The sequence below is a fragment of the Cajanus cajan genome, chromosome 4 (assembly GCF_000230855.2).
Source record: "Cajanus cajan strain Asha chromosome 4, NIPB_CcT2T_4, whole genome shotgun sequence".
NCBI lineage: Eukaryota > Viridiplantae > Streptophyta > Magnoliopsida > Fabales > Fabaceae > Cajanus > Cajanus cajan.
The window spans coordinates 46,373,833-46,385,396 of NC_138520.1; the positions used below are offsets into that span (position 1 = coordinate 46,373,833).

The 11,564-nt window shown below is 36.8% G+C and overlaps 1 protein-coding gene across 5 annotated transcripts; it reads left to right on the forward strand.

The window, feature by feature from the left end:
• The first annotated feature begins 248 nt into the window (after positions 1 to 248).
• Positions 249 to 11,013, forward strand: LOC109807949 (Tetratricopeptide repeat (TPR)-like superfamily protein). 5 transcript variants are annotated; one of them, XR_014433071.1, is made up of 4 exons: positions 249 to 440; positions 511 to 2,605; positions 3,526 to 4,315; positions 10,200 to 11,013. XR_014433071.1 is itself a non-coding variant. In XM_020370744.3 (3 exons), the coding sequence occupies exons 1-2, from the start codon at positions 355 to 357 to the stop codon at positions 2,576 to 2,578; spliced, it is 2,154 nt and encodes a 717-aa protein (XP_020226333.1). In that variant the 5' UTR covers positions 249 to 354; the 3' UTR covers positions 2,579 to 2,605; positions 3,526 to 6,561. The 5 variants fall into 5 exon arrangements, 1 of the variants encoding a protein (XP_020226333.1); XR_002240556.3 differs by having other exon boundaries at positions 3,526 to 3,767; XR_002240542.3 differs by lacking the exon at positions 10,200 to 11,013 and having other exon boundaries at positions 3,526 to 3,767; positions 3,972 to 6,561.
• The last annotated feature ends 551 nt before the right edge of the window (positions 11,014 to 11,564 follow it).

Here is an 11,564-nt window from a genome sequence, read left to right on the forward strand (position 1 = left end):
TCAAATCAATATAAATATTTATATGGTAATTCATTAATTTGTTGGTTTAACATAATTTTTTTTTAGTTCCTATATGTTACAAATAAAAAATTAACTGCATGAATTAAAATAATTAAAAAATTACAAATATTAAAACTAAAAACTATAGATACCAAATAAAGTTAATAAAGATAAGTATAAAAATTTAAAAAAAAAATATTTTAAATTAACCAAATTTAAATCACAAACAATCATTTCGGACATCACCACGGTGGAGTTCCCCACCCAATTCTTCTGCCATGACATAACAAACTCTGGTTTAAAATAGATCGTAACAGTAAGCACTGATTGAACTTGAGCGCTTCAAGGTTCAACATGGTGTCTCTCAGCCTCTCCTCGCAACAACAACGCTCTTCAAATCCGCGTTCCACTCCCATCTCCACTTTCACTTCCCACCTTAGGTGCATTCCCCTAACTCCCTCTCTTTCCTCTCCCTTTTCATTTTTCTCACAACCCCCTTCCAACCTTCAGGTACTTTTTTCGCGACCACACCGCAAGACCCACGTCACGAAACGCAAGCAAAACCGCCAAAACGGTGGCCGATCTCATCAACTCCAAGCCCTGGTCCGACACCTTGCTCTCTTCTATCCCCACCCCTCTCTCCAAAACCACCGTCCTCCGAACCCTCCGCCAACTCCACCACCCCTCCAAGGCCCTCTGCTTCTTCAACTGGGCCCACCAAACGGGCTTCCCCCACCAGGCCCAGTCTTACTTCGCCATGCTCCAGATCCTGGGCCGCCAGCGGAACCTCAACGCGGCCCGAAACTTCCTCTTCTCCATCGAGAAAAAGTCCAACGGAACGATCAAGCTCGAGGCCCGCTTCTTCAATAGCCTCATTAGAAGCTACGCCGAAGCGGGCCTCTTCAAAGAGTCCATGAAACTCTTCCACGCCATGAAGTTCGTTCCCGTGTCCCCCTCCGTGGTTACCTTCAACACCGTTTTATCCGTTTTGCTCCGACGGGGTCGCACCAATATGGCCAAGGACGTGTATGATGAAATGCTTCGCACGTTTGGCGTTGCTCCGGACACGTGTACCTACAATGTTTTGATCAGAGGGTTTTGCAAGAACAACATGGTTGATGAAGGGTTTAGGTTCTTCAAGGAGATGGCGCGTTTCGATTGCGATCCGGATGTTGTTACTTATAACACGCTTGTTGATGGTTTGTGCAGAGCGGGGAAGGTGGGGATTGCAAGGAATTTGGTGAATGGTATGAGCAAGAAATGCGAGGGTTTGAAATTGAATCCTAATGTTGTTACTTATACTACTTTGATTCGAGGGTATTGTATGAAGCAAGAAGTTGATGAGGCATTGGTTGTTCTTGAAGAGATGAGTAGTCGGGGCGTTGAGGTGAACATGGTTACGTATAATACTTTGATCAAAGGGCTTTGTGAGGCAGGCAAATTGGATAAGATGAAGGATGTTTTGGAACGGATGAAAGAAGATGGAGGGTTTAGCCCTGATACATTTACCTTTAATACGATTATTCATTCACATTGTTGTGCAGGGAATCTGGATGAAGCTTTGAAGGTGTTTGAAAACATGAAAAAGTTTCGGGTCCCGGTGGATTCGGCCTCGTACAGCACTCTGATTCGGAGTTTGTGTAAGAAAGGGGACTATGATATGGCAGAGATGCTGTTCGATGAGTTGTTTGAGAAGGAAATTTTGTTAAGCAAGTTTGGCTCTAAGCCGCTTGCTGCTTCTTATAGTCTTATTTTTCAGTTTTTGTGTGAAAATGGGAAGACTAAGAAGGCGGAGAGGGTGATTCGGCAGCTGATGAGAAGGGGAACACAAGATCCCCAATCATACCAGACAGTGATTATGGGGCACTGTAAAGAAGGTGCATACGAAAGGGGATATGAGCTTTTGGTGTGGATGCTAAGAAGGGACTTTCTTCCTGATGTTGAGATATATGATTATTTGATTGATGGTTTTCTTCAGACGGATAAGCCTCTGCTTGCAAAAGAGACACTAGAGAAAATGCTAAAGAGCTCCTATCAACCGAAAACATCTACCTGGCATTCTATATTGGCAAAACTTTTGGAAAAGAGTTGTGCTCATGAGTCTGCCAGTGTTATTGTCATGATGCTGGAGAAAAATGTTAGACAGAATATAAACCTGTCAACTGAGAGTTTACAGCTACTTTTTGGACGTGGACAGCATGAAAGAGCATTTGAGATTATCGATTTGATTTATAAGAATGGATACCGTGTTAAAGTAGAAGAAGTGGTTCAATTTGTTTGCAAGAGAGGAAAGCTATCAGAGGCATGCAAACTGTTGCTTTTTAGTTTGAAAAACCATCAGAATGTTGATACTGATTTGTGTAATGAAATTATTCTGAACCTTTGTAAAATTCACAAGGTTTCAGAAGCATTTAGTTTATTCTATGAATTGGTGGAGCACGGCTTACATCAGAAGTTGACATGTCTAAGTGATCTGATAGTTGCCTTAGAGGATGGGGGAAGAATAGAGGAAGCTGCATTTATATCAAAGAGAATACCAAGACCAGAGAACTTAGATGGGATCTATGCCAAATCATAGCTCTAAGAAGTTCAGGTCTAATAAAGCGTAAGTCATGTTCCCTGCTTTTTCTTTAGTCTGTTTTCATCTTTTCCATTTTGATTGTTGAAAGTTAAAGTTATAAGCTTTCTACAGGTGGAAAGATGATCTATATTTCATCAAGTAGAATATTTTAATTTGATGTACAAGTGATTGGATACCTGCAGCATTCATATTGTTTTGCCAGATTGTCAGGACATTTCTATCAAGTCTGTTCAGAAAGTCCCATCATTGCCGGAATTTTATATTTTGAAACTAAGTAGTGTTAGTTTTATGTTTTACTGGACTTTGATTTTGCCTTTGCTAGACTAACTCATTGAAGATCTTCTGTCTTATGGTTGATATTCATGTTTTAATCAGTTTATCATATGATATATAAAAAAGAATAAAAGGAAATTGAAACATCTCATATTTTCTTAAAGGTGATGCTTAATGTTGCATCATCACTCCTTACCTGATGTAACAAGTCGTATTACCTGATTAAAATATTAATTTTTTGAACCCTTCATTTATAGTTTATTTTAGGCTAAAATATAATTTTTGTCACTCATCTGAATTTTTTATTTTAGTCTGGTCCCTAAATTTAGAAAGCTTCACTTTGATTCTTTAAGGTGCCTGTTGGACAAAATTGGTTCTTTTAGTTTTTTTCACCAACCTTGTTAATTTTGGTTGATGTGGGACACGCCCATCTGACATTGCATCTCATACGGTTTGTCACCAAGTTATTGTTATAAAAAAATAAACTGAGAGAAGGACTAATTTGATCTATCGGAGACACTTTTAAGGGGTCAAAATGAAAATTTTTAAACTTGGAGAGCAAATCGAAACAAAAAAATTCAGATAAGACTGTAAGAAATCAAAATTATATTTTAGCCTTTATTTTATTTCTAGCCACAATTCATGTTTTTTCTTTTTCTATTTTTTATCAGGGTGACCAATGACTTTTCCAGCTTAGGAAAGGTGCAGCACAAGCACCCAAACACCCAAGTATTTCATTGACAAGTCAGCGGCAACTGCAACCAAAAATTACCATAACACTAAGGGGTTGATGCACATGATGGCAGCTTATGCAGATCTAATGGTGTACTGCTGCAGCTTGCTTGGATATGGTGGTGTGTGGTGGCTGCTCATACAGATGTGGATGTCATAACAGAATAGTCCTGACGATTTGGTGAGTCTGATATATATGACATATTTTGCTGATTCAGAGTCATGTAAACTTCAGTGGATTTTTATGTACTTGTTGGCTGAAATCGGTCTTTCAATAGTGAGAAATAGACATCTTTGATTAATTATTGATCATGGATGTAATGCGTAATTGCTAACAGTAATATCTTACATTAGGCTGGTTCCTTTGCCTTTTACTTATTATTAGGTTTGACCCAAGTGTTAGAAGAACTACATTTTCATAGGTTGGACATCTGCCAGTCTGTTCTCTGTTTTGCCTGATGTATGAGATTCTGGGGCCCGAAGTTTAGTTTGTTTAACTGAATCTGCACCGAATTCTATGTTAACTGTGAACATGAAAACTGAGGACATCAATCTCAACATTGCTCTTCCCCAAGTTCTATTCGTGATGGACTCATTCTGTATGGATGAAAAGCAATGAGATTTGCTGCACAGTTTGTGAACTAGTGATACCAGCTTATAGCGTGGAATCTTGTTTCCCTGAGGCACATTCAAACAATATATTAATCGGTGAAGAAAATTTGTGTCTAGGTATGTTGAAAGGGGTAAAGAATGTTGAACTGAATGTATGAAAAATCTTCACTGGGTTATCATTAGACTAGGGTATTGACATTTTTTACTTAAATTTTACTTTTAGACCATGATATATCTGAAACTTAGGCAACAGTCTGATACTATTTTCTACTTTTAGATGCTTAGGTCTATCTGATGGAAATATGTCAAGACTAAGAAAATCAAGAGGTGATACATTAAAGGAACCAAGAGGAATGAGATGATTTTGAAAACCTTTTAAATGTTTGTAAATGTAGTAGTTATTTGTATAGGTTTATTTTGTCTTTGTATTTGTGAGACACTTTGTTTCCTTTTTATAGATCATTGTATAATGAATTTAGAGTAGGTTCTTTGAAGACTTTTACTCCATTTGACCTTGTATTAAAGGTCATTCATTTTTACTTTTTTAGTCGTAGAAGTGGGATGACAAATAGCAAGGCTTGAAGGTGTGTTTAGCAATTGGGCCAAGATTGAGCCAAGACAAAATTTTACATATTAAATTTGTTTTGCTCCATATTTTTTCAAGGATTTGATTTAACTAGGTCTCACCATTTTTTGATAGACCTAATTAAACCAAATCAACAATTTTTGAAACGGACCAAGTGAGCAAACAAGCCCAAGGCCGCCTAGCCTACTTCCTTGGCCGAACTTGTTTCTACCTTTGGAGTCTTTGCGAAGCTTGTGCTACAAACTTCTAACTTAGCTTGCTTTTCAAGCAAGCTAAGATAGAAGCTTGCTCCACAAGCCTCCTAAACTAAGGTGGACGGTCAAGCTAAGCCTACCATGGTTCACTTGAACCATGGTTAAGCTTAACTTCCTCCACAAGCTACATACTTCTATATATTTTTAAACCTCTCATTTGTACATACTTTGGATATATAAAATCAAAATTTTCTCTTAAAATTTTCTCTTCCAAAGCCTCTCAAATCCGTGGAGAAGTTCTCTCTACCTAGGACCTTCACAAAGGAGTTCCTCCTTTGTGCCTTGGTTCCTTAATCTTCTTGCTTCCTTGAGAAGTAACCGAGCATTCCTTGTTGCATCTTCCATCAATGGAGTTCTCACATTGCTTCTGCCATTAAAGAGTCTACCTCAAGAGAAGAAAGACTTGAAGATGGAGTCTAGAAGAAGATATCTATCACTTCTTCCATTTGGTTCTATCATTTTTGGTATCTAGAGCCTTGGTGCTCTTGAGGTTATGTTTTCTTTTCTCTAAAATTGTTTCCGTCTTGTCTACATCTTCCTTTAAATGTCTTGATTGTGTTTGTTGTAAGGATCTAGTTTTTCCACATATTTTTGATGGATCCACATGTCACATTAATTGATTGATTCATTAGTCTTGCTTGTTCCTTTGTTATTGAATCAATTTCGGTTTTACCTTAGGTTTCTTTGTGCTTGTGCTTTTTAATTTTGTTTGAGTCTTGCCTATGCCATAAAAATGAATCCGTGATTGGATATTAATATTGAATAACATGTGTTTTGGTTTTTAATCATGTGTTTTATCTAGAGTCGTGTGTAGTCCTTTACATGTCATTAATTCCTAGACTAGCTTGTTGAACCTTTGATTTTTGTATTGTTTTGTGTCAATATTTGGTTTGGTTTTGCTTTTTAATCTTCTAGCTGACCTATATATGCTTTTATTTTACATAATTGAGTTCTTAATTTGCTATTAGTTCTAACAAATTTCTTAGAGTTAGGTTTCTTTTATGTCTTCTAAAAGTTTGTCAAAAATTGCCTAAACTACTACTTGCTTCCCTAGGTTTTCCTTGAATCTCTTGTGTGGCTGAAACTTGTGCTTATTTTGAAGTGTCTAAAACAGAGGTATTAAGTGTCTCAAAGTGTAAGAAAATTTAAAGAAAAGTGTGCTTAAAAATTGTTTGAAGTTTGTGCAAAAAAAATTGTGAGCACTAGTATCACAAGACACTTGTATACCTCTTTGTTATTAAAATGTTTGGCAGCGATTTTCCTTATTAAATCCGAGACTCTCTCATTGTTTTAAAAGGCATTAACTCCTGTTTGTGTGAAAGACAAAGAAAAGAAAAAAGATACAAAAGAAATTACAAAAGAAAGAATACAAGAAAAAACCAAAGGAGTAGAAAATTTTGCTATATATTGCTCTCGGTTTTTGCTTATTGTTGCATCTTAGATTTTAATTAAGCAACCTGTGAGCGACCTGATTCATTAAGCATGAACAGGTGTCAAAAAAAAGTTTCAATGCAGAGGTTCAATGGAGAAGAAGAAAGCAGAACACAAATACATAAACGAATAAAACCTCAAATAGAGATTACAATCTTCTCAAGGAGCCAACCCCAAGGGTTTTAGCCTTCCATTCATCAGAAATGAAAACGAAAATGCAAGGAAGAAGGAGAAGAAAATGAAACTAATAATCTGTATTCCTTCAACAAAAATGCAGTCTCAAAATACAACCAGCAAAACCAAACGTTACTGGGAGCAAAAACGTGAAGAAAAATAGAGAGTAGAAAAACTGAGAGGAAGCAAAACGTAAAATAACAAAAGGAAGCCAGCCCCCAAACGTGGTCACATCAGAATGTTTATGTTAGTGGCTGCCAAGTCAGCCCTAACCTAGACTCCTATGACCTAAAACGAAATTGGGCCCCCATCTGGATGTGTTTGGCCCGAAAATGAATAATAGAAGGTTAACAAAAATGTAAGTATGTTGCTGATGTGGTGCTGACATGGTAGATGACGTGGCAGCTCCTCTTGAAGTCCAGAAATTAATTCCAAGCCCAGATAATTATTAAACTGCCCTGAAAATAAAAATTGGAATAATTAGATTCAAAAAATTCAAATTAGTTAAAATATGAATTACCGGTCCAATTAAAACCCAAATAGAAAATAGTGCAGAATATCAACAATTAATCACAAATCAGAGATTAAAATAAGTACATAAAGGTAAGAAAATAAGGGAAAATAATGACTCATCATGGAGCTACTACCCTACAAGGACCTAAATGATTTGGTCTATCTTTGTGTAAGGGTAGAACAACAAATGTTGTTAAAATCTTCTAAAAAAGAAAGCTCCTTCTCTAGATCTCATAAGAAAGACTACATGGAGGAGAGAAGTCCTTTGGAAAAGAAAAATATTTTAGAACCCTTCAAGGAACTAGCTAAGAATAAGGATAAGAACAAAGAGAAGGGTAAAGGTACCAACACTCCACACACTAGCACAAAGACTAGTGATATAAAATGTTTCAAGTGTCTAGGGAGAGGCTACATTGCTTTTCAATGCCCTACAAAGAAAGTTATGATTTTAAGGAGGCATGGCACTTATAGTAGTCAAGAAGAGACTACTACCTCTTCTTCAAGTGAGAGTGAGGATGAAAAAATGCAACAAGTGTCCAAAGTGGAGTTAGTTTATCCTTATGAAGGAGAACTCCTAATGCTTAGGAGACTCCTTAATAGTCAACCTAGTGGTACTCTATCTCAAAGAGAGAACATTTTTTATACTAGATGTAATGTTTTAAATAAAGCATGTTTATGACTCCTACTACCTTAGTTGTTTTAATAAAGCACCCAATTTTTGGACTATATTATTCGTTGGATACAACATATGAGGCTCCTTTTGACACTTTCTTCTAATAACTATCTAACAAATAATATACTCCAAAATTGCTTAGGAAATTTTTTAGTTGTATTTTCCTTATTTTCTAGGGAATGCCTAGGTTACCACATGGGGTACTTTGAAGTTAGATGAAAAACACATAGAAGGAGGGGTTGAATATGTATGTATGTGAACAAAGGAATTTTAAAAACGTTTTCACAAGAAGGCTCTTTTTCGTCCAGTAAAATAATATTAGTGAACGCTAAACTAGAACTGCCTAAGCATTAGACAAAGTTTTCTGTATATTAAATCAACCAAATAAAAGTGCGTCTGGAACACAAAAGTAGTGCAAGTATTTTTATACTGGTTCGCTGAAACTGAGCTACGTCCAGTCTCCTTCAAATGAAGGGTTCCACTAGATGTTCAAAGAAGTACAAGTATTGTTTGTTCAACCTCTTCAGGCTTGTAGTGAGTATTATAGACCACCCCGATCATGACCACTCCTCGTCGGCCAACTTCATTCATTAGTCCTAGTATTCTTTAATCAACCTATTCAGGCTAGTAGTGAGTATTCTATACTACCCAAGTCACGACCACTCCTGGTTCGTCAACTTCACTCATCGACGCTAGTATTCTTTGCTCAGTCACTTCTGGCTCTCAATGAGTATTATCGACTAAATACTGGCCCGCTAGCTTCACAACTAGTGCTAGTATTCTTTGTTCAGCCACTTCTGGCTCTCAGTGAGTATTTTTGACCAACTCCTAGCTCGCTAACTTCACCATTAGTGCTAGTATTCTTTAATCAGCCACTTTTGGGTCGTAGTGAGTATTTTCTGACAAGCCTCTACAAGCTTTTACAAGTATTCTTTTCCTAGCCTCTTCAAGCTTTACAAATGATAAATATATAGGTTTGGTTTGAGTGTTTGGCTTACTCTCACATAGAGGATACATGAGTTGAATACACTCACTAAGGTTCATGTTCCTAAGATGCACTTAGAACTCCTTAGTCTACAGAGATGAATACATTATGGTACATTTGACTCTATACGCTCTATCTCTGATTATATTGCTTCATGGGCTGGATATCACCCTTTTTCTAGCTTGAACCAGTCTAAGCCAAACAACCAACCTTTCTAGGTTTGAAGTTGTGACATATATATAGTCTTGTAAAATTTATCCGTTGCAAGTGTCCGTTGAAGCGGATATAGTCGTTCATGACTGGGTTAATCTTTCATTTAATGCTCAGGATCTTGCATTAAATGTTGCTTCCTGTTCATAGACATTGCATGAAGTATTTTTTGCCTTGTTAGCAGCAGTGTCTGAATTTAGCAGAGACCTAGGAACATTTTTGTCCTTTTCTGGTCGCGTAGCTGCAGAGCGTTGTCTTTATCTGAAAAAGTAATGTACTTTTTCTGACACATGTATGCTTTTTCTTTTGCGTGATTTTCTTCTTCTTCTTTCATCACGCTATCATGTTGAGAGCATTTAGGTGATTGTAGACGATGCCTGAGTAGTCTTTTAAGGCTTGATTCTTTAATTGCTTTCATGGCAATCTTTGTTTGTGTCTGTTGGTCCATGTGCGTCTCAAGTCTTGATCTTCATCTAAGCATTTGACGTTGATGCTTTGACTTTCTTTTGGTTTGGTCAACATGATAAATGGACAGACTTTGTTTTCGTCTAGAATATTTTTTAGTCTGTGTTGTCCTTTATCTGATGTGTAGTTGACTTTATGATCTTTGACCAATTGCTTCATCTGATTTCTTATGTTATGCTTGAGGTTGTCTTTGACATACCTTAGTTTGATATTCACTTGGCTTGGTTTGTTTGATTCTCATGGTGTGCTTTTGCTTTGACTGTTCTTCGTCTATGTTAAAGCTATTCATCGAGGTTTGAGCATTTTCTTTCTTATGCTAGGCTTGGCTTCTTTTCCTTTTTGTTTTAACTTGCCTGTACTTATGTTTTTTCTGAAACACGAACACATTTGTTAGTAATAATAACATATTATATTTGTCTCATTCAAAACCTTGTTGAGAATTACTTCGTTTGACTCAACATACTTTAGGCAAGATGTTCTAGTTGTTAGGATTAAGTCTTTAGGATGTTATAGTCTTAGTTTTAGCGTATTTTTAAGGTTTAGGAACATATATAGACTTTGTTTAGGAGAGAATCCTATTCATTATTCTAGAAGGTCTAGTGTCATGAATTTCTTTATTAGGTTCTATGAAAGGATTCCTCTTAGGATATGCCTTTCACATTTATTGATTGAGAATGTCACCTCTTATGAATTGTATTATATATTTGTAGGTATGGATGACCATCATGAAGACTCTCGAGATTTGAGGTCAAATCCTTTTTAAGAAGGAGGAGATGATGGAAATATGTCAAGGCTAAGGAAACCAAGCTGTAATACATTAAAGGAACCAAAAGGAATGAGATGATTTGGAAGACCTTTCAAATGTTTGTAAATATAGTAGTTACTTGTATATGTTTATTTTGCCTTTGTATTTGTGAGGCACTTTGTTTCCCTTTTATAGATCATTGTATAATGAATTTAGAGTAAGTTCTTTGGAGACTTTTACTCCATTTGACCTTGTATTAAAGGTCATTCATTTTTTACTTTTTCAGTAGTAGATATGGGGTGGTAAGTAGCAAGGCTCGAGGATGTGTTTAGCAATTGGGTCAGAATTAGGCCTAGGCAAAATTTTACATATTGAACTTGGTTTGCTCCATGATTTTTCAAGGATTTGATTTAGCTAGGTCTCGCTATTTTTGGATGGACCTAACTAAACCAAATCAACAATTTTTGAAATGGACTAAGTGAGCAAACAAGCCCAAGGCCACCTAGCCTACTTCCTTGGCCAAACTTGCTTCTACCTTTGGAGTCTTTGGGAAGCTTGTGTTACAAGCTTCTAACTTAGCTTGCTTTCCAAGCAAGCTAAGATAGAAGCTTGTTCCACAAGCCTCCTAAACTAAGGTGGACGGTCAAGCTAAGCCTACCTTGATTCACTTGAACCATGATTAAGCTTAGCTTCCTCCACAAGCTAACTACTTCTATATATTTATAAACCTCTCATTTGTACATACTTTGGATATATGAAATCAGAATTTTCTCTTAAAATTCTTTCTTCCGAGGCCTCTCAAATCCGTGGAGAAGTTCTCTCTACCTAGGACCTTCACAAAGGAGTTCCTCCTTTGTGCCTTAGTTCCTTAATTTTCTTGCTTCCTTGAGAAGTAACCGAGCATTCCTTGTTGCGTCTTCCATCAATGGAGTTCTCACATTGCTTCTGCCATTAAAGAGTCTACCTCAAGAGAAGAAGGACTTGAAGATGGAGTCTAGAAGAAGCTATCTATCACTTCTTCCATTTGGTTCCATCACTATCATTGAGAATGGTGGTGAGAATTTTGAAGATTACATTGAAGACATATATGGAGGAGTTTCTTGGCAAAAGAAAATGACTTGCACACGTCTTTTGAAATATTAATCATGGATGTTTGATGGAATCATGATTTGGAATGCAAGAGGTGACATACTAAAAGATCCAAGAGGAGTGGGCTAGACATGAAGGATTGGGCCAGTCAAGGCCCAATGGGCCTGATAGGTTTGAAATGACCATTCTTCTTATGTTTTATTATAGAATAGGAAGTTACTTTGTTTTTGGTCTTGTATTT